Genomic DNA, 27680 nt, shown 5'->3' with positions numbered 1-27680 from the left:
TATGTGCTCCAAAGCTCATCCCTCCAGTATTGAATTTGTACTTTGCATTTTCCTGTTATCTCGTTTTTTAATTACATTTTTGCTGGTGCACATTGTTGAATGCTGACTCTGTGTAAGTTAATATTCATCACGGTGCAGCCAGGTGGCTGTTTTAATCCAGTTATCTCAGACAGGTGTCTGCTGAAAGATTCTTATTCTCTGAGGAACTCCTGCTTAAAAACACTTTGAAAAAAGTCAACAAAAACTAACTGCAACTTACAGCACCTGACAGAAACCAGATGCAGATTATTTTAAATGATTTTATCTGCAGTTGAGTTTTCTATTGCTTCTATGGAGGAAAACACATTTGGTAATTTAAAGCACTGCAGAGAAACCCTGTCCTCTCTGCCTTTCCCAGTGTAATATCCTTTAAGCTACCTGTTACTATGTCATGAAGCTGGCACAATGAAAGTCTTTCTCTTTAACTGTAACAAGAGAAGTTTTGCTCTGGGGTTAATTTTACCTCTGCCCACGTCTTCTTCCAATATTCCAGAAATATTTAAAGTAAGAGCACATTTCTGGAGCTCACTGTGGCCCATGTTTTTTCCATTGTGACCTATACACATGTAAATTCACTGGCATCTAATGGTTGTGTAACCCGTACAACTATTCATATTATGTAGTAAAAGTAAAGTCTTGGCTTGCTTATATCGGCTCATAAACACTGACATAGGTGAGAAAACAGCACCAACAACACGATAACAGTTTATATATTTTACCTAATGCAGGTAATGTATGTGTCTTTAGTGTAAATTAGGAGCTTTACACCTGGCAGCAGTCTGTTTTACATCCCATGGTTATGAAACTGCTGTACAAATGTCAAGCTGTACAGCACTGCAGATTCCCCTGCTCTAATCCATGCTGCATTTACAGACATTTGGCATAAAACAGCCTCTAGCTTTCTGGATGCCATCTCAGAGGACTCAGTGGTGAAATCTCTTGATTTCAAAAATTACTACACTAGTAAATTTAAAACTTGGCCCTTTCAAAATGATGATTGATGAGATTGTCATTTTTGAATTGGAATTTGCTGAAAATCAAAGTAGGTGGGACATATTTATCAGTTTGTGCTAAAATGCTTTTGTCTAACATCCACGGTTGGTTATTCTTTCATATTTAATGTGCTGAGTCTTCGCTCCCTCTGTTGCTGCATATAATTGGTTTGTAAAAGACAGTATTTACTGTTTGCTCTTCTTCACTCTTCATTTTATAACTACAAAAAGGAAGTGATGTATGTGACGTGGGGTGTTCAGGTGCTGTGGGAACCAGTCGAGACAAAGAGGGCAGTAATATAAACAGACATTCAACAGAAAAGCCAGAAGAATGAAAAGAAATTTGTTCTTGTGAATGGAAGGGGTATAAAATAATGCTGCGTAATAATGATCAGTGTTTTAAAACTACTTTGGATTGTCTCACAAAAACAATTTTTTCAACATATAGTCTGAATAGTTTTGTATAAGTGTGTTTTTGATGTGAGTATGTGCAGTTATTTGTACAGCAATAATGTTAGCAGGGAAATAAGCATGTGTCACTGCATGGGTGGGGCTTTTTAGGAGTGCACCTCACGTCGCAAAACCTTAAATGACTTCTAGCTGCTTCTGTTTGCACCAGTATCCTGGATTTGAAAACACAACTCACCGACAACAAATCAAACCTCAAGAATTTAAGTTAAATGTCTCGACGACACCAAATATGTCAGGGTCAGTTTTAGTGAGCTGTGTATCGTCATGATGAAGATGACTTTTCCAAACTAAGGGGTAAATTATAGAAAGATGAGGTTAATGTTTTAAAGTGCACATGTTTAGCTTTGACTTCCATATTGAGTGAACAGTGTAGCATTTATAGCCCTTTACATAAATTGTCTTTCCAGATGGAAGATGGAAGGCTAAAGATTGACCTCCTCCCACTGTACTGTATCTGCACTGAGACCCATCTGTAATGGACTCTCCATAGCCCAGACATTAACAATACACCCAAGCCTTTGGAAAATTTTAAACACATTAAACACAGGCAAAGACCTGAGAGATCTTAAACAACCAGCCATCATAACAAAACAGACAAATGGTTATTAATCATTTTGTGCCCTTAAAAATACACCAGCACATTTCTACACCATCGTACTATCATATCTACAGTGTGTGAGGGCGGCAGTTTGTCACAAGTGGCAGTGGATAATGAATATTAATGTGCTCAGATGTCAGAAGAATTAATTGTCCAAGCGGGTAAATGCTGCATTATCTGCAAGGCTGAAGTATTTGACGGTATATCAGCAGCACCAAACTCACTCTAATGAAAAGCCGAGTTCAGGGAAGAGTAATGGGTGTAGGCAGAAACAACAGGGCAGCAGAGCTCTGTTTGCTTTTGCAGAGTGGGCTTTCAGTGGGTTTGTTTTGCTCTAAAATTACCAGTGAAAAATACATGTGCAATAATTTTATTCTGAAGCACTGCAGGGAACGGAGAATATGGTTGCTTATTGCAGTTTCAGAGACAGACCTGATTGTCATTTCAGAGCTGAGGTCTACAGTTCATTAGCAGCGTGAACTGTAGGCCCACCACATCCGTAATGCCTGACAGTAACTGAATTAATCAATTTAAACTCACTTCATGAAACAGTCAGATTTGTTTTCAATATACTTTTATTTTATTTTATTTTTTCAAAGAGTCAGTTCTTTAGTTGCCACAAAGATTTTCAGTGGTGGCTTCCCCTGCTGAAGCCACTTTGTACCTGAGTTTGTATAAAGACAACATGTTGGGAACTAGAAGCATTTAGAAACAGGTGCTAATCCCCGTACTAAGCTTTCTTTACTCTCTGGGTAAACGTAACCCAAATAAGCCTAGATACATCCTTCTTTCACATGTTCCACTGTACTTCCCCCAGACCTTAAGCAGACCTGGAGGAATGAGTTGAAATTGAATCAAATGTCTGTAGGTTGACGTGCATAGACCAGTGTGTTGTCGAGGAATAATGAGTGAATAGTGAAGGTGTGTAATCACAGAGTGGAAATTATAAAACTCACTGAGCTGCCCTGTTCTTAACTTTATTGCTGAACTTGTTCTGAACTGTTGTGCTGGATGGACAGCTGGACACACTGAGATAGTATAGATTAGCTGGGTGACTCAGCGGCTGCCTGTCAAGCTCGTGTGTGTGTGTGTGTGTGTGTGTGTGTGTGTGTGTGTGTGTGTGTGTGTGTGTGTGTGTGTGTGTGTGTGTGTGTGTGTGTGTGCGCGCGTGTGTGTGTCCTTACGCCACCACCAGGGAGAGTAGAGGTAGAGTGAGAAAGGAAAAGAGGAAGAGAGAGAAATGCCTACAGCACAGCCCGCCATCTCTCAGTTCCAGTCCAGTGCCTGAGGAAATGTACCCTGATATTAGCTATTAAAGAGCAGATTGTCAGGGGAGCCATGCCAGCACTGACAGCAGCTGTACAATGGAGTAGGGAGCCAGGAGGCTAGCTTAGGCTTTTTCCCCTGCACTGTCTCCTTGCTGAGGTCCCCATCAGACGCTGATGCCCCCCACCATCCGCTCCCCCACCCTGGCCTCCTTCACCCAGGTTACTGCCTTTGTGCCTGAGTCACAAACACGGTGGGCTGGAAAAAGTCTGTTACAGACAGACGTCAGCGACAGTAACAAACCTGATGAGTGTGTGATTAGATTGGCTGCGTACCTGCATGGTGCTGTAAATGTTCTCATTTGTGGGAATTCTGGACGGCAATATGAAACTGCAAAAACTTCCCAAAAGAAATTAGGTCTGGATCATTTGCTTTTGAATGAAATTGGAAAGAGATAAATCAGCGAGAGCTCAAATCAATGAGTCCTGCTGCTGCTAAATATGGGAAATAATGTCAGTTTCTTCCCTTCAACAAAATAGATGATTGCAAGCATTGATGCACACTTATTTATGAATGCAAATCTCTCACCTGATCAATCTTTTACTTGAGGAATATTCAGCCATGACTCTCGTTTACTCACTCTGAATGCTGATGAGAGGGGGAGAGGGGAGGAAAAAAATCATAGGAGCAGAATGAAATTTGACAGAACTCAAGAGCCATGAGGGATTTTTGTCCTTTAAGTTGTGACAGCATATAATAAAGCCCAATTATTTTAATTAAAGTGCTTAATCCGGCTTCATTGAGAAAGGTAATCAGATCTCTGGGGAGCTTGTGATTGCCTGAAAGTCTGAGCAGAGTGGAAGGATTTCTGAGCAGCATTTCTCCTCTATCGCCACAGCAAATCTCAGGGGAGAGTCAGGAGAGGCTAAGGTACAAATGAAGGAAAGAAAAGAGGCGGTGTCCTGTCTCAAAGGGTCGCAGTACCTGTCCTTATCTCGATTCTCTCTGTCTTTGTTACCTCTACAACTCACCCTCTGAATTTCTCTCACTTTAATTGTGTCCCATACTCGATTACTCTTTTTTAATGTTATCTCTTTCCTCTCACCTTCTCACGTCCTCTCCTCCTCTTTCTTTCTTTCTTCTCACACATGCTTGGTTTCCCTCTGCTGTTTTGCTTCAAAGATTGCTTACTTTTCCAGTTTCACTTTCATTTAACTTTTCTCTTTCTGTCTTCCAAATCTATCCTCTTTTGTTCTTGTTTCTTATCATTTTCTTTCTTTTAAGTGGGCTCAATCTCTCTATCTGAGTCTTTCTCTCCCTCCACCTACTTTGCTGTCAGAGCTGGCTTGCCCATACCAACTTTAGATTGATCACAGTCATTACCTTCATTAATGAGAGGGGATTGAGTTCTTAACTGGGCCTTGCAGAGCCAGTTAGGTCACACTGACTGGGGATATGGATTACTGGAGGCTTCCCAGAGTGCGAGGTGTCCTAGGCCAACCAAAGAACACTTTAATCACCTGCCCTTCCAATAGCAAATGCTTCTTTAATGACACTGTGGACGAGGGGTTCACCTGAACACAAGGGCAAATACATGCATGACTTAACATGGGATGGCCCCACCAGGCTCTGTAATAAGTGGGCAGATGAAGACAGAAACTTTCTTGTTCTTCTTCATTATTCCCCATTTAAACCACACGCAGGATTAGTCTATATGCAGATGTTAAAGAAGTATTAGAATATTCTGGCAGGTGGGATTATCTGCCTCCTCGTTTGGTTTGACGTTCTAAGGTTGTTTGTTTTGTTGGCTAGTGTTAGATGAGAAGACTCTGCCTGTGCATCAGATACAAAGCTGGAACCAGGAAGTGTTAAGCAGCCTGCAAAGACCTGCTCTTTCCAACGATCGAAAGTATGAGTAATATCTCGCAAGTGTGCTAATCAACCTGTTTTGTTTAATCTTTACACAGGCAGTAACAGTTAAACTGATTTATATTTGGAGGGTGCCAGGCCAGCTGCTTCCTCCTGTCGTTACACTGCGGCCGGCCAATATGGTCCTGACTGTAGCTTCATACATAATGCACAGATATAAGAGTAAAAAACATCTTTAACATATGCACCTCAGTGTGAAGTCCAACAACTGCTTCCAAGGTAGGGGTTAGGTTCAAAATGAATGTTTCTTTATTATTCATCATTGTTTCGAGGTACTTATAACACTCAACTGCCTCCACAATGGAGCCCGTAATTACACTCAGGACGTTGAGTAGGAGGTTTTTCTGAAATCATATTCTGTGTTTTATCGACATTTAACTTTAGAAAATTTACTAAGTCTTGCCAACTGGGCCATGATCATCTTCTCCACCCTGGAGCGAGCTCATGAACACAGTGTCATCTGCCTGTCTTTCCTCTTTTGCAGGTTAGCTGGTTCCTCCTGCTTCCAGTCTTTGCACTAAGTTATGGCAAACAATTTATGGACCCATCTTTGTGCTGCATTCACAGAATTGATATTGATCTTCACACCCTAGAAATCAGAGCAAACAAACAGATGTTGATGTATTCCTTAATAAAACCACCCTGTCATTTTCTTTTCCAATAGAAAAGTGATGATTTTTCTGACTGATAGAACTATTTACTCTCTTTAACTGATATTACAGACTACGTGAGATCCAGCATCAGCTGCTGCATTTGCTTTTCAAACCAGTGTGAATTTGAGTTGGTTTTTGCCAGAGAGAAATTTTCTGGAAAGAAACGACTGTAGATTATGTTTCCCAGCTGCTGATAAATAAAGAACGAAGCATGAGGCAGCCCTAAACAAAATTAATCTGAGGTGCAGCAGAAAAAAACAAACCCCAACCTCCGCAAAGAAAACTTGGCACCAAAAATAATATCTAACCAAGACCAGAGAATCTATGATTACCACTTTGAGATTATTCCGATGGTGCATTTATTGAAGCTCTTGCATGGTATGAGTATCAGCCAAAAGCAGCTAAATGATGACTCACAGCAAAGGAATCGCTGGCTCACACAGAAACCAAACCTTTCCTTGCACTTTTCTGGAATCACACTCAGTCTGGTGTCCATGCCATTGAAAAGCTGCCCAGAGCAGCAGGTGTGATGGCAGCTTTGTGGTCGCTGGTGAGCGCGGTGCGATCGAGTGAGTAAATCGCTGTGATTTCAGGTTGTTTTGATGCCTGGCACACCAGAGTGCGCTGGGAGTAGGTGGTGGTTAATTGCAGGGAGCAGAGAGGTCACTCCTGCTCTGCTTGTGGCATAAACATTATTCATCAGGAGTGACAAGGTCAGCCACATCATAAATAGTTTGCAGATTAATTATTGTTTTTGGGATAATGGCTTGGGCTTGATGGGACCTAATAATGTAGAGGTACGCTTAGCTTCATTTATGGCTGCAGGTAATTGTTACAGCACTTTAGATAAACAGCTATAATTAGAAAATAACAAAGATGTTTGAAAGACAGAACCAAACTGGGCACCCTAAACCATGATGAAATTTGTATTTATATAGTCTTATGGTTGAAATGCAAAATTTATGTCTTTCTGTGCTTCTGTGATCTTGGAAAATGTAAGAATGGCAATGTTTAGAGTAAGTGCACTGGGAGAAATGGGTCGATTTTCTGGCTTTTGCCTGTAGCTTATTCATTCTCAGCTGAAATGAAACAGAACATAAATTACGCAAAACTAATAAGGCAAGTCACTGTTCCCCATTTCAAGTTGAGTCCACTGGCTTTAAATAATGTTCCAGTCATGGTACTGAGTATAACAGGCGTAATAATAATCTTTTCATGCCACATGTTCTTCTTTAGATCAGTCCATAGGCATCTGCTGAAACATTTGCAAAAACACATACAGATGTTCAATATATAGAGAAGTGAATTAGTCATAGGTGCTTGATCCTCTGCTGGTAAAAGTAATCAATAGGCGTCCTTGCTTAAGGTCACCTCATCGTGTGATGGACAGATCCTGTTAGGGGCCATTAGTAATTACTGTAGTGGGCATAAAAGAACTGCAGCAGCAACGGTGAGAGTGAAAACAAGATAAATTGCAGCTGCTGAATGTAGTTTCACTGATGACAGCAGGTCATTGGTTTGTAATTGAAAATATGAAGGTGTAAATAAAATTGCATCTGAATAAAGTATGAACATCTGTTTATGATATGCACAGTGTATGAAACTCTTTATAGAAAACAGCATCTTAACAGTCACCAACTCTAAGTGAAAAGGTTCAAGCATCTTGGTGTAGATAGATGATCCAGTAAAATGGAGCCTGAGACTGACCAGCAGTTCAATTTCAGGCTCAAGTCTTTCTTTTGGTTAAATCAACAGAGGAGATTATGTAAAATCCTACACTCGTCTCCCCCTAACACGTTTTTGAAAGGTCTAGTATTCAGCAGGTCAACAGGGTTTAATCCTGCTTTTGCAGTGAGATGTGTTACTGAAGTGCATATTTTCTTATATTGAGATGAGAATTTCTGTTTATTACTGTTCATTCAAAGGTTAATGAATCAGAACAATTCACAATGCTTACGTTGACATGTATTTAAAGCTTCCATCCAGAATGTGCAACACTAAAATAAACCTCACTCCCTGGATACCAGGCAGCACCTAAACTTGAATAAATTGCTTTCACCAGAAGTTTTTTTCCATTACAGTTCAGAACAGAACCATTCCTGCTGCTCTCATCTCCACCATGTATGTTTTAACCTTTGGCAGAAGTGAACCCCATGACGATGTAACTTTGAGCGGTTTTGTGGCGCCAACTGCAGACACCTCCGCTGGGATAAATAAGGACCATATATAATGGCTCACAAAAATAGCATGACATAATTCACTATTGATTTGCTCTCCTGGCTGGCTCATCTTCATTTTGTCACACTGGAGTGCAGAGAACTTAGAGGCATTGGCATTGATCAGGTGGTGCTGCCAAGGCAAAATTTCATTTTCGTAAATGTGGCATCAGTCCTCCGTATTCCATACACTGACATGTGGTGTTGTTTTATGAGTCAAATATATCGATCCTCTGCTTCTTTTCGCCTAAAAATATCAAGCAGTTGTTTCAGAGCACAGCAGCTGTTTGTGTATCATGTTAATGTGGTCTCATGCACTGACAGTGGGTTTGAAGGCTGATTGTTTTGCAGAGCTGTCCATCTTAGTAATGTTAGGAATAATGGATTTGTTGGCTATGAGTTTGCACAGAACATAATCAATAATGAACTGAACCCATCTTCTGAGCTTGGAAAGCCTTTGGTAAACTTTTTTTATTATCATGGTCCAGAAAGTGAAGTCTGATCCATTAGGTCTAATCTCATAACCTGCTGCGTGATTGGCTCAGTTTTCCTGCATAAAATTCTAGAAATAGAAATGGCTAAGTTTCTGAAACTCCTGGTTGTTGTTGTTTTTGAACTTATTTACATTTTAGTAAGTTTTTTTTTGTCCTGAAATTAGTATGTTTAGGCAAAGCTATATATATATATATATATATATATATATATGTATACATTTAATTAAAAAATCGAATTTCTTAGTAGCAGATTCCAAATCTGAAAAAATGAAGAGGTATATGAGCTACAAACACAAATAAATAAATGTTACACAATCTTCAAAACCCATTAAAATATGTGACAAGGTGACGTGTTTACAGCCTCAGAGCTCCTGTCCTGAGTTAATTGCATTCATCACTGTGGATTTGCAGCATGTGTTGCAATACAATGCTAAAAAAAAGACACATTTCAGGGATTTTTGCTGCTCATTCCACAGGATGCTTCACATGGCTCATATTCCTGGGTAAGAATGCTCTTGCACGCTACCTGTATACCAGCCATGCATCAGGTGACAAAGTAATTTTTATATTTTCCAGACTTTGCGGCCTAATGATGCGTTAAGTAGCCAAATTATCACCACACCAACAACAGGTCGATATGTTTAAGGATGGTGTGACTTGAGATGTCGCTTTCTGAGCTGACAAATGATTTTTCCTCAGAGGGAGTACATGCCTTTCCTGTCTATCAGACTTTTAGAAAACAGTGTGATGTGTTTTGTGACTAAGCCATCCCTGCTGAGCCATAAGTTTAGTTAGAAATACCTTTGATAGCAGATAAAAAACAAACAAAATAGAAATGATTCTCTCAATTCTAAATGAAAGAGTAAAACAAAGAGTTAACATTATCTAAATGATGGATGAAGCCATGTGATTCACAGCTAATCATGTAATTCTCTCTACAGATGGCATACCTGGAACATCGCCCCAACCACTATCCCCTTTAATCCGGCCAGCACCACAGTTGGCATCCTTGGCAACCCCTACAACGCCAGCACAGGCACCTGTGGCCTCACCCATAGTCCCAAACACAGCGGCAGCCACAGCCCCAGAGACTACCTCAGTTGCTGGAGGGGATGAGAGGCCATCAAATCTCTGCCCCTCCTCAGAACCAGACCTAGAGCATGAACCTGAGGCAGAGACAGACACAGAAACAGAGGAAGAGAAAGCGCGACGTCTTCTGTACTGCTCGCTCTGCAAAGTGGCGGTCAATTCAGCATCACAGCTGGAAGCTCACAACAGCGGTAAGAGGAGTGTGTCCACATTAGGTGCAAACATAAGCACCACTTCACTTTGTAGTAATTAACAGTACAGAATACATAAAGGACTACTTGTGCTGTAACAGTGAGGTGTTTTTCTCATCAAAAACTTATTTTACTTGCTTTTGATTACTCCATTTGTTGTAGCATCAATTCTATGAAAAGCGTATCAGAAGCAGTGAAGGGTTTTGTTATCATGAGTCAGTGCTTGTTGTGAAGAAGGTTGTTATCCAGTGGATTTCCACACAATCAGACAGCAGCAGTGCTGAAGTGTTTTTTTTGTCATTGTTGTTGAGTTAAATTGGCTGTCAGGCCTGAAAAACACGTTATAAATTTTGGGGGGTTCTGTCACTGGTTTCTATTGTATGAATCTTAGATCAGGTATTGTGAGAAATCCTTACATTCAAAAACACAGAGTGTATTATGAATCACTGTGTTAGACAAATAACCAGTTTGCACAGTCTGCTGAGTCCGAGCTTCACAGCTTCACAGCTTTTGCCTAACAACGTCATTTTTAAATATTGATAGTTTTATTGAAAGTTTGAGCGAGGGGACAACCAATTAAGGATTCATCTAATTAGTGACCAACACAACAGATTTAAGGGCAGTACTGGATAATACAAATGACCTCAGAGTTACAGATGCTGCAGCCAGGCAGTGAAAGGGACCCATGTGAGCTCAGTTTGATCAAGCTTGTTCAACACAGTGTGACAGGCAGCTGAGCCGTTGTTGTAGCTCATTCTTGACAAGTGGGTGGATGTTTTTTCCTCGGGTGTCTCAGCGGTATCCTGCTATCTCTTCTAATAGCCAAAATATTCCATCTCCTTCCAAAGGAGAACCTAAGAGCAGCAGTTCTGCAGAAACTCAGCACATTACACAGAGAATGCAATCTGTTCTGTGCGAAGTACAGGAAGTATTGGTTCTCATAATGATGTATGAATGATGAATGATCATTTCCCACTGCTGAGCTTCAGGGCATGCAACATGCACTTTAACTGTCAGCCAGATGTTTATTGGCAGCTTGATGTAGAGACTGAGGAAAAGCTCTCTCACTATGCAACAGGTTGAATATTTTTTTAATGTCATTTGTTTGTCAGTTGTTTTTTTTGTTTTTTTTTATTCAGTCTAATGGAATGATTGTATTCTATTGACCTTTAAAGCTCAGCTGTTGCCTCTGTAAGTTATTGTAGTTTTCATTTTGTGAAATAAAACGTAATTATGGTTCAGTGGTTAGCACATTACAGAGTTCAGTGTGGCCGATACTAGACACTCTGGCAAAGGCTAAATGGTCATCTGAACATCCTGGAGGATTTAGCTTCTTCTTCTTTCTTCAAGACAGACAGTGTTAACAGTGCTGGCATTTTGAGTCAGATCAGGCCTAACAACAGATAATCCATATGTAGATTAACTTCACATTTCACAAAAGTCAAAATAACAGGAAACAAATGATTATAGCCCATGCAGGGAGCCTCTGATACGCACTGTGCAACCTGTGGAGTTGACTGGAGACTGTGCTATAACTCTCATTAATATCTCACTATGGATCATTGGTTCCATACTTGTCTGTTGTAGCAGTTATTTCTCCCATAGATACATCATGAATAGTTTGCAGCTTTTTAAGACGATTCTGTGAATTTGTTTCTATTTGTTCTATTTGTCGCATGAGAATATAGATTTTATTTCTCCTGTTGCTTCTTTAGCTGTGGGTTAAGTTCATTTGCTGACAAGGCTGTTTGAATCTGCAGGTACGAAACACAAGACGATGCTTGAAGCCCGGAGTGGTGTTGGTTCCATCAAGTCCTTCCCCCGGCCAGGAGTCAAAAGCAAACTGGCTTTGTCCACTAAATCATCAACAGGCTTACAGAACAAGACGTTTTACTGTGAGACGTGTGATGTGCATGTCAACTCAGAGACTCAGCTCAAACAGGTGAGACGGATGGAGACTGGAACACCCTGAAACAGCCGTTCATAGAGAAAACTGAATTCTTGCATAATCAACTTTCATGCAATGTTCAACACATGTCAAACTGAAGCAAACATGTGCGTTAAATAAATGGCTAAAAAGTCCAAGGAGAAATCAGGATGGTTGGAAAACACATGTAATAACCTACACTGTTTTCATGCAGCTGTAATGAAGCATTAGGAGTTTTTTATGGTTGGAGTATTTAGATTGCTGACAGTGATTTTTCAGTAGGAGAGCACATGTCGGAATTTCATAAAAGTCTGCACATTTTTAACAGCCTACTTGTTTATACTCATTTACTTAGTGTTAGAGCTCCCTTTCTGTTGGACTTAAGATTGTTTTTTAATTAATGATGATAATTTCCTTTTGTCCAGCTGTGTTGCATTCATTGTGAAGTCTTGAGCAAACGCTCTTGCAAAGCTCTGGCCAAGCACAGATATGACAGAATCAGGTTTCTCCAGGCAAACTAAGTTTCTAATAATCCCTTTCTTCAGATAAATAAAAATATTTCTACTCCACATTATGTTAAGAAAATTGGGTTACGATAGTAAGATGAAAATAATCTGATCCTCAGCGTGACTTGGCTATAAACTCCACCAATGTGTATCTTGGTTGTTGCTTTAGGGCACTTCACAAATCTTTCCTCTTGTAGCTGCTGATCATTCTGTCATGAGGGGGATTTCAGCTACAAAACCTGAAAAACTACTGGGGTTTGTCTGTGTTAACCTTGAGACTTCTTACTGAAAATAGAGACGCTTTAAATAAATTTTTCATGTGGGGACATTTCCCGAGTACTTCTGAACATCTGCAATTCTCTCTGAATAGAATCCAGCCTGACAAATTTCAGTTACAGCTTGAAACCAGAAGAAAAGTGTGATTGTTAAATCCACTGCAAGGACTTGTGAAATTTAGACACAGTCAGAAATCTGTCTTTGGTACTCACTCAATGTACCCACACTGAATTATACTGTATATTGGTGTGAGGTTACAGACTATTTCACTATATGTCATTTCAGATTCTTGTATTTGACTTGTTTATTCAGACCCACCAGTTGATTCTGGGCTTTAAGGATCAGAAAACCTTTTATATATTTCTCAGTCTCTGTTCTCATAATGAACGTAGAGTACTTAACATGGAAACATAACACTTTATTTGGTAATGGTCTCTGTACTGTACCTTGCAGAGCTATAACTGCAGTCATTTTCACCATAGGTGGCTCCGGTCACAGTGAAACCTTTAAAGCTGTAATACATTTTTGCCTTGAGACAGGAGATGTATTTTTAGTCTTTCCCCCTCATTCCCTGTTGGTCAGGTTCCCACCTCAGCACATGATAAGCTATCTACCCTGAAATGGCATCTCGCCTGAGGCTGAAGTAACTGGCATCTGTAAAGCAACACAACCAACCTGTAATACAAAAATTGTCAATGTTTTTCCCTGGACTGGCTGGCTATCACCCAGAGAAAGATGCAGTATCTCAGCTGCAGTCATTAAACTGGGTTTAATATTTGTAGTCCCTATAGGATTTCCTTTCCATTTGCTGTGGATATTCATGGTCCCCAGAAGATGAATGGTGTGGATGAATCAGGAGTTGGAAGATACTGCAGGGATTAGTCAGAAAACAAGCAGGGCGGTGGCCCTGAAGGAACATGGGTTCTGTTCCTCTGGCCTGCTCCAGATCTATAATCAGCACAGACTTCAGCTACTGTTAAAGTGTTAAAAACATTCATTCAAACTGCAAAATGATCTGTTCTGTTAAACAGTATTTTATAACTGGCGACTGCTAATTCAGTCTTACTGGTTGTTGCAGGATCTTAGAAGTAGCCAAGTTGAGTCATTATATTAAATTGGAGGAAATAATTAGCAACACCACAGACTCAATATGACACTTTAGCTAATTCATATCATAAGCATTTTTCATTGACCAGACTAAATAATCAGACTTGTTCATTGACAGGTTTATTCCCTGCTAGTTACAAGTTACTAATATGATGAGCTTTGCCAAGAATAGTTGTGCACATTCACAAGTGCATCAGCCAGCCTGTCTGCCCACCTTGGCAGCTTGGCCGTCTTTGTGTTTGTGCTGGAAACAACAGAAGTGGTGACGGCACCATCTCAATATCAGAAAGACCTTTTACTGTCTTCCTTAATTTTCAGCTGCTTTGACTTTTTCCTGGCTTGTTTTGTGAAAGATATGTCAAAAAGCTTTATGATTTGGGGCATGTATACAGAGTCACAGATAGGCCGAAATGGAAAAAGGTGGATTTTAATGAATTTAATGTTAGAAGTACATGTGCATACCGCAGTAGAGTGACATGTTGAGACCTAGTTTGTTTTCTGTCTCATTTTCAGCATATCAGCAGTCGGCGTCATAAAGACCGAGCAGCGGGTAAACCAGCCAAACCTAAATACAGCCCCTACAGCAAACCGCAAAAAGGCCAGACCAAGCAGTCGGTGAGTCACGCCTCGGTCATCTTATCGGCAACTAAAGTGCTGGTGTCGACACAACAATCACAGTGACTCAAACAGCTTCTTAGGAGACAGATTTTTCAAACCATGAGAGGCAGCTATTGTTTCATACCTGAACCTGTGTTTGTTGTCATTCTTATATTCCAGCCACTTCCTGGTCGTGCAGTTTGCAGGTCCAATAAAATGCTCAGCCCAATATCCATCATTCCCTCTAGCTCAGTGTGTGAGAGAACATCGAACAAAACTGGGTGCAGAAATTTGGCAGTGTAAAGTTTCTTATCAGCACAAAAGCTCCCAAGGCCTCAGAGTCTATTCTTTGATAAGGCACATTCAATCTATTGGACGGCACCTTATTCAATAAAATCTCAACATTCCTAAGTGGATCACCTGTTGCATGTCTTTTATTAAAGATTCACGGCAAAGAACTGTGTGGTTTAATTTGAAGACTTGATATTTTATTGACAAAAATGACAACTCACTTGAACCAACACGCTGCAGGCAGAACGCAGTCTGAGGTCAAATACTATTGAAAGGTGATTGCACATGTCGTTTTAAATTTGAAGTACCCTAGTGTGTGATCTACTGCGTCAGGGCCGATGAGCTTAGTGTCAGGAAAGTTGACAAACTACAGTCTAAGAGAAGTGCAGTGACCTGACTTTCACATATTTTCCAGAGGTGGTTGTTTAATTTTCTGATACTCACAGTCCTGGCCCTCTGACACTGCAGGTAAATTATTAAATGGTTTTTTTTTTCTTTTCCAGTGTAACATGACTCAGGGTTGGTAGGATGTAGGAAACAATGATGTGGATTCAATGTGGGAATGATAAAGGAGAGCCCAACTTTACGTCTTACAGAAAAACAGCATTCATCACACCCACTGTTTGCCGCAACAAAGCGCGGGGGTTAGCAGCGTGGGGGAAATGACTCTTTCTGAAACCCATCATTGACTGAGTTAACGGAGAGGAGCTTCTTTGATGAGCGGAGAGTAAAGAATGCTTCCCATAGCTTACGATGCCTAAGTCAGCGATTGATAACCCATGACAACGGCTGCCATCCTGGCGCTGTGAAGCCATAGCTTTTCCATTACTGATACAGAAGATTAAGTCAGATAACTTTGGTGACCTTTTCACCCTATTAGGCTGTTGCTGGAGTCTCAGCACTGTCTGACTGTCACTGTCATTTCTTTCTTTGTGTCTATCTTTTTGTTGTTTATGTGTTCCAAGCTTTCTCTTTTTTCTCAGTAAAAAAAATACCTAAACGTTCTTTTGAAATAAAAGGGCTTTGATTTTAGACTTATTAAGTCTCCACTAGCAGGTATAGAAAATGGATGGATGAAGTCTCCACTGTAAAAACACAGCCACATAATTTATTATTGGGACGAACAGCAGCATTTGAGTGCTACAAAAGAGGTCAGCAGTTAAATTAGCAGGTTTTAGTTTTTAGACAGTAACAGAGCTCCAAGAAAACAAAACTTCTCATACGCCCAATGTCCAGATTGCAGGCACATTAATCAAACAACTGAAAAATAACCTGAAGGGGTTGGCATTTCCAGTGCTGCTTCCAATAAAAGCTCTGGTGTTCTGCAGATCACTCTGAGCAATTAGCAGCTGATTTCTGGCACCTGCTTGATGCCCAGTTAAGCTCTAGTCTCAACTCTGCAGCGGCACTGTCTTCAGTTTGCTTTCTTACATTGAAAATTCACTAGCTAAACCCTCTTTGTGACTTTACATATTGCTTCTGTTGATCCAGGGTTTTCACGAGAACTCTCCAGACAGTCGTGACAACTGAGCAGATAAAGTGCATTGGCATTTAACAAACAGAGACATGCAGTGAAATATGTAGTGTTGGCGTGTAGCAGTGACTTTGTGGATTGTGGGATCGTTCAGACAAAACAAGCAATCAGGAAATATAACATCGGGCTCTGGGAACTGTTTTTGGACGATTTCCAGGATTTTCTGAGCAAACAATTAACGGACAAGATTGGTAGATTTATTAATAACTAATGAAAATAATTGTTGTCGCCTGAGTAGAATGTCTGCAAAAATGGCCAATTTTACTTATATTAAGCTTAAATCTTATAAAATACAAATAAACTTTATTTGTATTTTATGATTTTGTGATTATTTTGATATAATTCTTGAAGAAAAAAGATTGTTTGGTATTTGCACCAAATCTCAAGTACAAAAACATTGAAGTGATCCCCAGTCCTGATCTGCTTTGTAGAAGAGTATGTAATGGGGATTTAGTGCTGATAAATTTAGTGCAGGTGTTTTTTATTGTGTTCACATGATTTTGTCTACACTGTGTGCATACAGATATGAATTGTGTGGGTGTTGTTTTTTTTTTTTTTGCCAGATAAAGCTGACCTTGGGTAAGGAGCACCAGTGTCCGCCTCTGACAGCACAGATCATTCCTGCTCACCTGGCAGCGGTGGCAGCAGCCGCCGCCGCCGCCATTGGCAACTCTTTCACACACCGCACGAACCACGCAACTAACCACGCCCCAACACCTGCCCTCTTCCATTCACAGACCCTGCCTGCTGCACTGCTCCGCCCGGCCCCCGGGCCTGTCAGGACCTCCCACCCACAAGTTCTGTTTGCCCCTTACTGACCTGTCTGACGCAGGTGGAGCTTGTCAAGGACCAAACCATGTGCTTCATCCAGACCAAGGAACCATGTCAGCATCTGTGCTCTTTCTATGCATCTGGAATACTGAACATCTTTACACGTTGATTGGACTTCTCATGTGTCCCCAAATGGATTATCCTACATTTTGAGCTAAACCAGACAGCAGTAAAGCATTTGGCGCTTTATCATGATGGATTTATTTCTCTAATCCCACTGAAAACGTGGACTATACATGCTTTCTGTGCCATCCTGCAGCTCACGGCTCATACCTGGACCCTAAACATGAACCTACATTGTACCGCAATAATGTATAAGACTAACCTTGTGAACTATGCAGTGTCATTATTTCAGAATGCAAGGCCCAGTTTGAGCTAAAAGTATGGTAGGGATATGCTTTTTGTAAAGCTACAGCGTGGCACTAAGATCATCGCTTTAGTGGAGGATTACTGTTGCTCGTAATTTAAAAGGCTGTTACTGATCATAAGAGCGAGCCAGGCCCTCAGTTGTTCCTGTATGCACTTTAAGCCCCTGCTCTGTTGATGTCTACATTAGATTGCTAGACTGTGTTATATGGTTAGAGTATGTGTTGTAACGTGTGTTTTTGTATTTGTCCTTGCATTTTCTGTGTGTATGAGTGCGTGTACTTCTGCATGTGTGCTTGTCCATGTGTGTATGTATGTATGAGTGTGTGTGTGTGCGTGTGTGCGTGCGTGTGTGCCTATTTGGACGTGTGTTTCCATACACCATTAGCCATCCCAGACGATATTCCACCACATGATCATTGACTATGTCTCGGGCCAGAGGGACCACAAAGGCTTGTGTATATTAACTGTCAGTGTGTAAAAGGTGAACAGTTTCAAATAAAAAGAATCCTAATTTGTTAAAGCTGGTGGCCACGTGTAGATCAGTCTGCGCTGTCACATGTCGTCCTGGTGCCGTTATGACGCTCAAAGTATCGGCTGCCACTTGATAATTAATGAGACGTGAGAGCCACAGGATTAGTTTGTAGGAAACTACACACTCAGTAACTTTTATCAAGCAGGCGTGTGTAAAGCCTCATAACTACAGGGCCGATCGCTCAGCTTTCCAAGATTTCTGAACATTTCGTTTCACATACAAACTGCAACGTTTAGATTCAGAACACAAACCTAAAGAAGAAAGCAGGAAAATCTAAGTGGCAGAGTCTCTAATGCATAGTCCTATTCAGAATACCAAATTTAAATTTAGAATATAATTAAAATTCCTAACACCATTTCCATTACTAACAAAATATGTTTCTGAGGAATGGTCACGCTCCTTGTTTGGATCACAGTGTGTGTTTGTACAGAGGCTGGTCTATAATCCTGATGTAAATACTGCTGCTCGCAAACAATAATTCCATTAAATTATATACACTAAAACATTGTATTTAACTAGAAGCTAGCAGGGCTGAGCAAGCAGAGCAGATAGGTCTACAAATTATATGAAATGTATTACATTTGGTTAAATTTAGCAGAACATTTCTGGCAAACAGGCTGCTGTGGTGCCGAATGACAGATGACCTATTGGAATAGCAATGTAGCAGATTATTACCTGAATACAGTTATTTTTCTACAGCAGCTGCTCATGCTGAACAGTTACAGCAGTTAGCAATGATAATGCTGCAGTACATACAGCATTGTACTACATTCACTTTACTTTAGTATCAAAGTTGTTCTTATTGTCAACAAGACGATGAAAAGACAAAAAGAAAATCTGTTCATCAGCACATCTCTCGGTACCTTCTGAGTACACTATAGGACACTATTCATACTGAAGATGCAGTATAATCTTCAACCAAATACACTTTTAAAAATGCATTTATGCAAATGTTCCTGGAACAGTAGTTCATAGTGCAGTTATTGAGGATAACTCTTAGCTGTGGATGAATACAATATTCACAGTAAAAAGAGAGTGTATGTGGTATTGACTCAAAATAAACTACATTTCCAGTGTTCATAGTAATGAATCAACATGTCATTCAGGCAAACTGTGGCTCATTGTTTTCTGTTTAACAGTGTTTTGGCATCAATGGAGCTGTGGCACAGAGAAATATGCTGCTTGAGGAACTGTTCCCTCTTTTGGTTTTTGAGATTTGTTGGCAATAAGAAAAATTGCGAGTTTGCAAGCCTCATCCTTCAGTGACCAGGGTCTAGAAAAAGCTGTGGTTTTTGGCACAAAATATAGTAAGTCGTAATTCCCAGTGACAGTGATGCCATTTAGAGATTCATCAATATAGTTTTTCTGTATTTGTTTCCGTACTTTTTTTGGTTCTCGCTCATGTTTGGACTTCATCTTTCTTCTGTAAGTCTCTCTTCAACATGTGCCACACATTGATCCACCTGACACAATCAGAATAAATACAGAGCCAGCAACACATCTCCATCTGTTCAATGAAGATATTAAGGGGACGTTTTTCTGCAGACGTGAACCTGTTTCTAAAAGAATAGGTTTGACAAAGATCTTGATGCAAACACTTGGAGTAGAATTAATAAAAACACATACACGTGGCAGACATGCAACCACTGATAGGCACTCAAACCTGATGACAGTGATACACACATGCTTGCGCACACACCATAAATACACTCTTGAGGTCTGACATCTTAAAGCCTAGATGGCCGCCTTCCATCCAGGAAATAACATCCCTGACAAAAGCACATCTGAGCGCCTCAATTCATTTTGGAGAGACCCCAATTCACCACAACACAATAACTCATGCGGTACATATTCTACTCAGTTGTTCACTATGTGAACTTTTCCATGAACCCATTGCTTAGTCATCTATCCCTCATTTGTATCACATCTACCCCGGAACTCCCCGACACATGAAAGCTGGCCATCACCAGATGAAGGAGCTTCTTTCCACCAAAGCCCTGCTCGCTCTCCAAAACCAATACAGCAGGTTGCCTGAGGACCAGGCTGCTACTCAGCAAGTTGAATCTCTGGCCACCACCTCACTTCCATTTAATCTCACTAGAGCCATAATCACAAACATCTGTAAGTGGGACACAGGGCCTGTGTATCTGCTGTTCAGGAGAAAAACACTGACTGACTCCCTCTACATCAGTGGGGAGAACATTTCGAACAGCTGGACGTCCAACCAGGCGAGTACTGGAATGTAGCTCACATGTGAGAGTGACACAGAGAAATCTGAGTTTTTGGCTCTGGTTGACCTGATGCACAGTGAAATCAAGTGAACCTTAGCTGAAGCATGTTTCATCCATCCATTCTCTTCAGCAAAGATGCCCAGACCTCCCTCCCCACAGACACTTCCACTAGCTCTCTCAGGGGGGGGGAGGCGTTCCAGGGCCGGGAGATGCAATCCTGGAGGGCGTGTTTCAAGATAGTTATACAATGATGAAAAAATGATCTTCCACATTCAGCCATTTTTAAAATTCAGTTAACGAAATGTAAAAACATGGTCGACTGACTAGTCTCTCATCTTCAACAACTATTTATTCAGATTCAGATTCACAGTGGCAGGAACAAACACACTACCAGTCAGCCAATTATTTATTTGACATCAAATGTCAAGTAATTAAATACGATTTAAGAAACATAAGGTTGGATCAAATAATCAAGAATGAATGTTTAACTTATTGTAACAAATTAACACCTCTGGGGTTTTTTACTTGTTTTTTTAATAGTTCAACAACACAATTAACAACATTAAGAGCGAAAAGTTCCACCATGAAGATGAACAGTTACTGTGCTGTAACCAAAACTTAAAATCATAAAAGCTCTAAATGGTTTTTAATATAATGCCAGCAGAGAAATACTGAACCCTTTACTGTACTGGTTGAAATAAAATTGTCAATTTTAAATATCCAAATATCTTCAAACTGTTAATATGATGGATTTTTAACATAGTCATGTAGGAATTTTAATGCCTCCCATGTTGCTAAAACCCACAAATTACCAATAAATAATTGCTTAGTGTGGCCACAGCTCCAATTACAACCACCGCATCCAGTTTTATAGAGATTCATTGTGGTGTTGTGTTCAGTGAGGGCCATTTCTGTACCAGAACCAGAAAAACTACCACAGTAATGGGAACAAAATTAGACTTCTTCTTCACTCACAGTAAAAATATCTGCTCCTAGCAGCTGGTACTTATGTGTAAACTGAAAATAACATGAATGCTGTGTATTGTCTGTCTGACTAATGAACTGACTTGACATGGCAACGCACTCTGATTAGTATAGAAGTGTGACTGGAAGAAGTTAAAATAAATACAATTCTCACATTTTGAATGGTGACTGGATGGAGCTCAGAGTGATGTTGCCAGTCTCTTTACTATAACCTGGGGAAACTGAATAAAAGAATGTTTTTCATTTTATTAGTTTTTAATGGGCAAAACCTGTATGTCATTATCATCAGGCCCGATGAAGGTGTCAGCAAAACACACAGCTCATTATGATCCTAAGATACAAAAAGGGTGCTTTTCCAGCAGGTCTGTTATCGTGGATCCCGAGTCATAATTATGTGACATTTTCAACCCCTGTCATTAAAAAAAAAAAAAAAAGCCCTTTCTTAGATTCATTTGACATTTCCTATCTCACAGTGACACAGAGAGAGAGAGAGCAACACAACAATAGAATAAAAGCATTGTGTCTCATCTTATTATCTGTTTGGTTATGACCAGATTACAATAAGCACAGACTGTTAACCAGTAACAATGAATTACAACACACAGTCTGACAAAATTATTTATGGCAGTTGCCAAAAGTTACAAGCCCTTTACCGAGGTTACAAGCCCACAGTAACATTTAACAGCATGTAGACATCTGTTTTTGAAATATAGGGCAACAGATAACTTTCCAATGGGACTCACAGCAGTGTTATTAATAGCAGTGAGCTTTAAAATAAAACATAGCAATCACTGTTCCTGGAGTTAATTAATAGACGTGTTCTTCTGCGGTTGCTACAGACTGTGTCCGTGTGGTCTTCACTTCTGCGATTGCCCTGATTCATTTGGCTGCACAGGGAGGTGATTTAAATATGCGGGCCACCTGCTAGGCTCAGTTGGCCAAACTCCTCTGTCAAATTCATCATTTCTCTGTCACAGTAACCAGAAAAAAGTTCACTGGTTTTCATTAGTTACATAAAGTTGTTTTTCATTTTTCATTTACAGCCAGTCGAGACGAGAACTCCCTAAAGGCCACACCACTCAGGCAGGATGTTGTAACAGATACTCGACATGAGCTGCACTGATAATGTCCCTGGGGACTCCTGGCAGGGCTGGGCAGGTCCAGGCAGCTTGATTCGATGTCCTTGTAAAAGCTTTGATTCAGCATCATGATAAATGCCTCAATTAACATTTCAGTCCATTAAGGCTTTTTACATTTTTACTTCATCTGGACATTCAGGGCTTACAAAAAGCCTCACTCTCGGGCAGTGATCTTTTTGAAACATGGTCTCGCTTGTGAATTTGACAGAACACCTGCATTAAAAGCGCCCTGGTTTAGTGTTCAGCGTGCTTTGCAGAGTGCTTTTAGGCCCCAGTAACAAAAAGATAACACTTTAACGAGCAGGGAGGTTTCAGAGGAGTCACTGAATGTGTTCACTGCTTGTTCTCAGACACCTTTGCAATTTGAAAGTGACTCAGTGAAGCCCAAAATAGGCTCCGAGCAAAAGGTTGGATGTAAAGTACACACAAAATGCACACATGCACAATCTATCTACATCCACCTACACACACATACCCACCGCCATCATTAAAGAAGATATATTAAGTAGCAGTGTGTTCAATGCCATGATAGAATTGGTATTGATATGTACACACTCAATAGATTAAAAACTAATGCGGTCTAACACAAAAGTCCTACAATAAATTGTCTGTCCTGAACATGAGAATATCCAGTTTTCATTGAATCTGTTTTACAGAGGTTTTCATTCACCTGTATGTAGTTTGAGCTGCTGTTTGCTGTGATTTATGGTTTCTAATATCTTGTACACCCTGTTTAAAAGCAAGGCTGAGCTACTGTAAATAAGAGAAGCACCTCTCTGTATAATGCAGCACAAACTACAACCTTTCCTGAATGTCATGAGGTTATTGCATTTTGATACATTTTACTTTTCCACCTTAGCTAAATGTAAAATGTTTTGATATTTTGAGCATTTTTGAAGTTTTGCTCTCGTTTGTTTTCTTTTAAACACAAACTATGTGTAAAAATGGGCAGATGCAAACCACACTCCTCAGCTGCATGTTATTATTATTATTATTTTTGGGGGGATTTAAAAGAATAAGAATGTGTTTCTCCTCTTGGTTTGCTGCAAACTCACTCGTGATTCCCAGTTGGTTTGACAGGAACTGTGGCACGATGAGGAGTTTTCCAAACTTTGCATCGCTCTCAAAGAAGACCTAAATCATCAAAACAAAACCTTAACGTTTGTTATGAATGAAAAAAGTATGGACAAAGAGACAAAACATCTTTTCAGTATAGTTGACGATGGGAATAGAAAAATGGTGTCTTTAGTTGAGGTCATATTTACTCTGTTTACAAGTCAACTTGCATAAATGAAGGAAGGATGTTTTTCTAAATTTTCTCAACTTTTGGAAAGTAAGAGTGTTTTTTTAATGTCAGAGCCAATCAAAAAAAAATGTTAAATGTCTGTGTAAATGCAGAAAGTACAAGATCCTTTCAGCATTTCATCTCAGTGTTTAGAAGAATTGGATGGCACGGTGGAGCGGTGGTTAGCACTGTCATTTCACAGCAACATGGCTCCAGCCTGTTTGACCTCTCCATTTCTCTGGCTTCCTCCCACAGTCCAAAGACAGAGAGACATGATGATGTCCAACTTTTCTGCCTTCATTTCCATTGCATACAGTAAAGAGAATTAAAATGTGAAATCGAACAAAGTGCACAGTGGTATTAATCAATTCCAGCCAATTCCCCAGCCACAACAATTGATTAATAATCTCTAAAGATTCTACCACATGTGGAGACAATGATCAAACAGATGTGGCTGTCACTACAACGTCCTGCCAAAATTACCCAGTACACACTGCTCTATTCCACTGCACCTTCAAGACCAGAAAATAACAATATCCAAGGTACCCCACCAGAAACTAATTTTCTCTGAGAGCACCCAGCCCTACAGCATGGCCATCTCCATAATCACTTACTGGGTTCAAACAGGGTTCATGTAGTTTTCAGCTATCGATTCAGGGAAAAAAAGATTAAAAAAAAAAAAAAAACATTAAGAGAACGTTTAAAATCCAGATTCCCCCATAGTTTTTTGTGTTTGGTGAGCTGCTGCTGGGATCAGCAGATCAGGGTATTTATCATTTGAAACAGGCACGATTCACCCTGTATCTCTGTATTCAACCTTTTTTTAAAAAATAAAAACAGCACAACTGACGAACCAGAGGCTGATTTCTGCTTCGGGTGTGATCGAGTTTATAAACACACAAGGAGGGAAATGTTCTACTGGCTTGCAGCTACTTCTTGTAAACTCTGATACTCTCCTGAGAACATGGGCACATGAATAGTATGAGTGTTATCTAAAACATTTCAAGGACTTGTCGGACAGCTGTCTTATCACAGCGCTCATGAATACAGACAGCATTGCTTTCTCCTGTTACTGTGACTCACACTAAGCAGCTGAGACAAAACATCTCACAGTTTAACTGTTCCACAATCCAGTAAAAGATAAAAAGTATTAATTCTATTAAGAACAGATAAAATCACAGGCTTTTAGACATAATCATAACATTATTTCAGGGTTATGTTTATAACCTTGGTATCATTAGAAAGGAAACAATTTTCCAGTGTATTGTGAAAAAGTCATACTGTACTAACCTTACACAGACACAAACATGGTAAAAAATTATTGAATTATCCTCATCTAATTTTTTTTTTATGACTAGAAAGCTCCAAATATAAGTTGTTCTGGTGAATCCAGTGATAAAATGGTTTGAGAGTCACACCTGTGGACCAGTACAGGTCCAGACTGTGTCACAAAGCAGCGAAAGTTGAACTTTCTGTTTCTGTTTTCAGACTATGTCTAGACAGACCTTACTGTGCCATTTGGAGAGTCCAAAAGTGGCACACTGTACCCAAATGACTTCATGGATGTTTAGAACCGTAAAACACCATATTTCTTATACAGATAAATTAAATAAACTCCTCATAAAAATGTGTTTATTTTTAAAAAGTGCAAAACAGACAAAAACAACCAGGAGTGTTGCTGGTAGAAGCAGGTGGCTCCTCCTGCCTGTCTTCTCTTCCCTTATTCCTTCCTCTGGTTGATGACACACCTGTGGCCAAACTACAACATATGTCAATCATCATTGACAAACAATGCGATTGGCTGATTTCACTGTCATTAGAAGTTGTTCTGCCCCCTGGGTGGGTTTTACCTGTGAGCATTGACTGCCATTGATACCAGGTCTAAAACCAGACGGCCATGTTTGGTTGTGGGACCGTATTATCCACAGGTGTCTGCCGGATGTAAATCTACCGTCTGTTTGTGGTAAATAAACGGGAGAACAAACGGGATTAAAACTTTTTCATGAGGACTGAAAAGTGAAGGACGGTGGTTTTATGGCGTTTACTCAGGGATAACACGTCTTTTGGACTAAAAACTTGGAGGCGTTTTGTTCCTGGACTCTTAAAAACACGGATATGCAACACCTGCCGTTTCACTCCACGTGTGGATTTGTAAACATCGGCAAAGGTAAGAAGTGTCCTCTTATGAAATATTGAGGAACTGTTGTCGCTGTGATAATTCAGTCCCAACTTGGTTTATAGCATTTAAACCATGAGGTTTGCTGCTTTCAGCTGATACGTAGTTTGTCGGACTTTAATCAAATTAGCTGATGATATTTGGAAAAACATTTGGAAACACAGTTTGCGGCCGAATATGGGCCGTGTACCTGAACAGGTTGAAATGTAATTAGTTTAATTTGGGTTTGTGTTTTTCAGGCTTTTGTGCACAGATTGATGACAGGGCCTCTGGTCCAGGTGTATCTTCTGATTAGTAGAACAAAATAGTTAGTCAACATCACAACAGTGAGTAGAAATAGGAGCAAACAGCCTCCACTGCACTAACAGAAGTGCATTGTGCCTGTGAGGTATTTTCCTTGTGGTCCTCAGCGCATCATTTCCTTCCTAGTTAAAACAATGTGTATCTGTGATGTCTGACCTTTAGCAGAAAGTGTCACTGAGAGAGGATGATGCTCTGAAGTGGATGATACTGTACAAATGAGCCAGACACCAAAAACGCCGAGCACCATAAAGATCTTCTCCAAAACAACACCTGTGAGGAGAGCCTGGTCTCTGAACTGCTCTTTGATGAATCAGTGTGGCTGCTGTAAAGTCCAGATAAGCTGTAAAAAACCTCCTGGGGACAGTAAGAGAGAAATTCCTTCACAGCTCATGGTTACTGTTAAAATGCCCCTGAACAAGGCGAGTTAACATCCATTCACATCAATGGAAGTTTCTAGTGCGCAATCAACAACAGTAGCCAGCTGTTGCTCTCCAGGATGAGGAGGTAGCTGTAGAAATGAGGAGCAGAATGATGTTGTAAAATGAAAATGAACATTTCAGACTCCCTGTGAGCTGATACTCCACACAACGAGCCTAAAAGGAGAGTAAGGGCACACGTTCATGAAGAAAACATAATCTACGCACAATTATGTTTTCCTCAGCATGCAAATTAGCTATATATATATATATATATATATATATATACACACACACACACACACACACATTTCAGGTAGACTAGAGTTGAAATGCATTGTTTTTATTTTTTTTAAAGGAAACTACAGTCGATTACTCCTATTGCTTCTGTTTTTATAGCTCTGTTCACATTGGTTCTGTTGGTTTGTTACAATTCATTTGACCAATGTGGAGGTTTGTTTACAACTTGTCGTATTGTCTGATCTGCCTATTTGTAGCCCCAGTAAAACCTTTTATATTGCTGCATTTTAGGATCTGTAATTCCTTTGGTGAGTACGTTTTTATCATAAACAGTCAGAGATACTAAAATAAAACCCAAGTTGTAATAAACCATAGTTTTCCCAGCCCTCTCGCACATCCAGGCAGTAACCACACTTTGCAATGAGGAAATATACTAAAACATCTCGGTTCAGTGTCAGACTAAAACTATTAAACCCAAACCATTCACAGTCAGATTGATGAGGAGTAAAAATGAAAATAACAGGGTGAAAAATTTGATTGAGGAATTAATTGGACAGTTTCAAGACATATAAAAACAAACGGTTAATAAGACAAATACTGCAGCAAATGTAAGGCATAATTTTGTAATCTTTAGACACCAGTTATTTATTTGAGGGAATAATTATTTTGTAAAAGACTCCTTCACGACATTATTGAATTAACTGTGTAAATATATAAAAACAATGTTTAAATATTAGTTAATGTTACTTTTTCCAGTTAGTTCTTGAAAACCTGCCAGTGCAGAGACTGCTTACTGTGTTAAAAGTATTAGCAGTAATGATGAAATATTCAATACTTCATGGCCCTCAGTCAGTGTACAGTATTAAGTACTGCAGAGGGTTGTTTGCTGACCTCTCATTAGCATGCACTGCAGACTGACCTAACCTCGCCATAATCTCCTTGCCCATATGACGGGCCCATCAATTATTGACCCGTTAATTATTGGCTCAAACAGATGT

At 40.0% G+C, this 27680-nt stretch overlaps 1 protein-coding gene across 3 annotated transcripts in view; it reads left to right on the top strand.

The window, feature by feature from the left end:
- Positions 1-17896, top strand: part of znf385d (zinc finger protein 385D) — a 54516-nt gene extending 36620 nt beyond the window's left edge. For all 3 annotated transcript variants that reach the window (XM_026316544.1, XM_026316546.1, XM_026316543.1), the window contains 4 exons: positions 9600-9938; positions 11699-11880; positions 14268-14369; positions 16740-17896. In XM_026316544.1, the coding sequence (XP_026172329.1) occupies positions 9600-9938; positions 11699-11880; positions 14268-14369; positions 16740-16994 (878 nt within the window). In that variant the 3' untranslated portion in view covers positions 16995-17896. The remainder of the gene's footprint in view (positions 1-9599; positions 9939-11698; positions 11881-14267; positions 14370-16739) is intronic.
- The last annotated feature ends 9784 nt before the right edge of the window (positions 17897-27680 follow it).

Source organism: Mastacembelus armatus, chromosome 16 (assembly GCF_900324485.2).
Source record: "Mastacembelus armatus chromosome 16, fMasArm1.2, whole genome shotgun sequence".
Classification (NCBI taxonomy): domain Eukaryota; kingdom Metazoa; phylum Chordata; class Actinopteri; order Synbranchiformes; family Mastacembelidae; genus Mastacembelus; species Mastacembelus armatus.
This window is presented reverse-complemented; position numbering and strand designations above follow the sequence as displayed.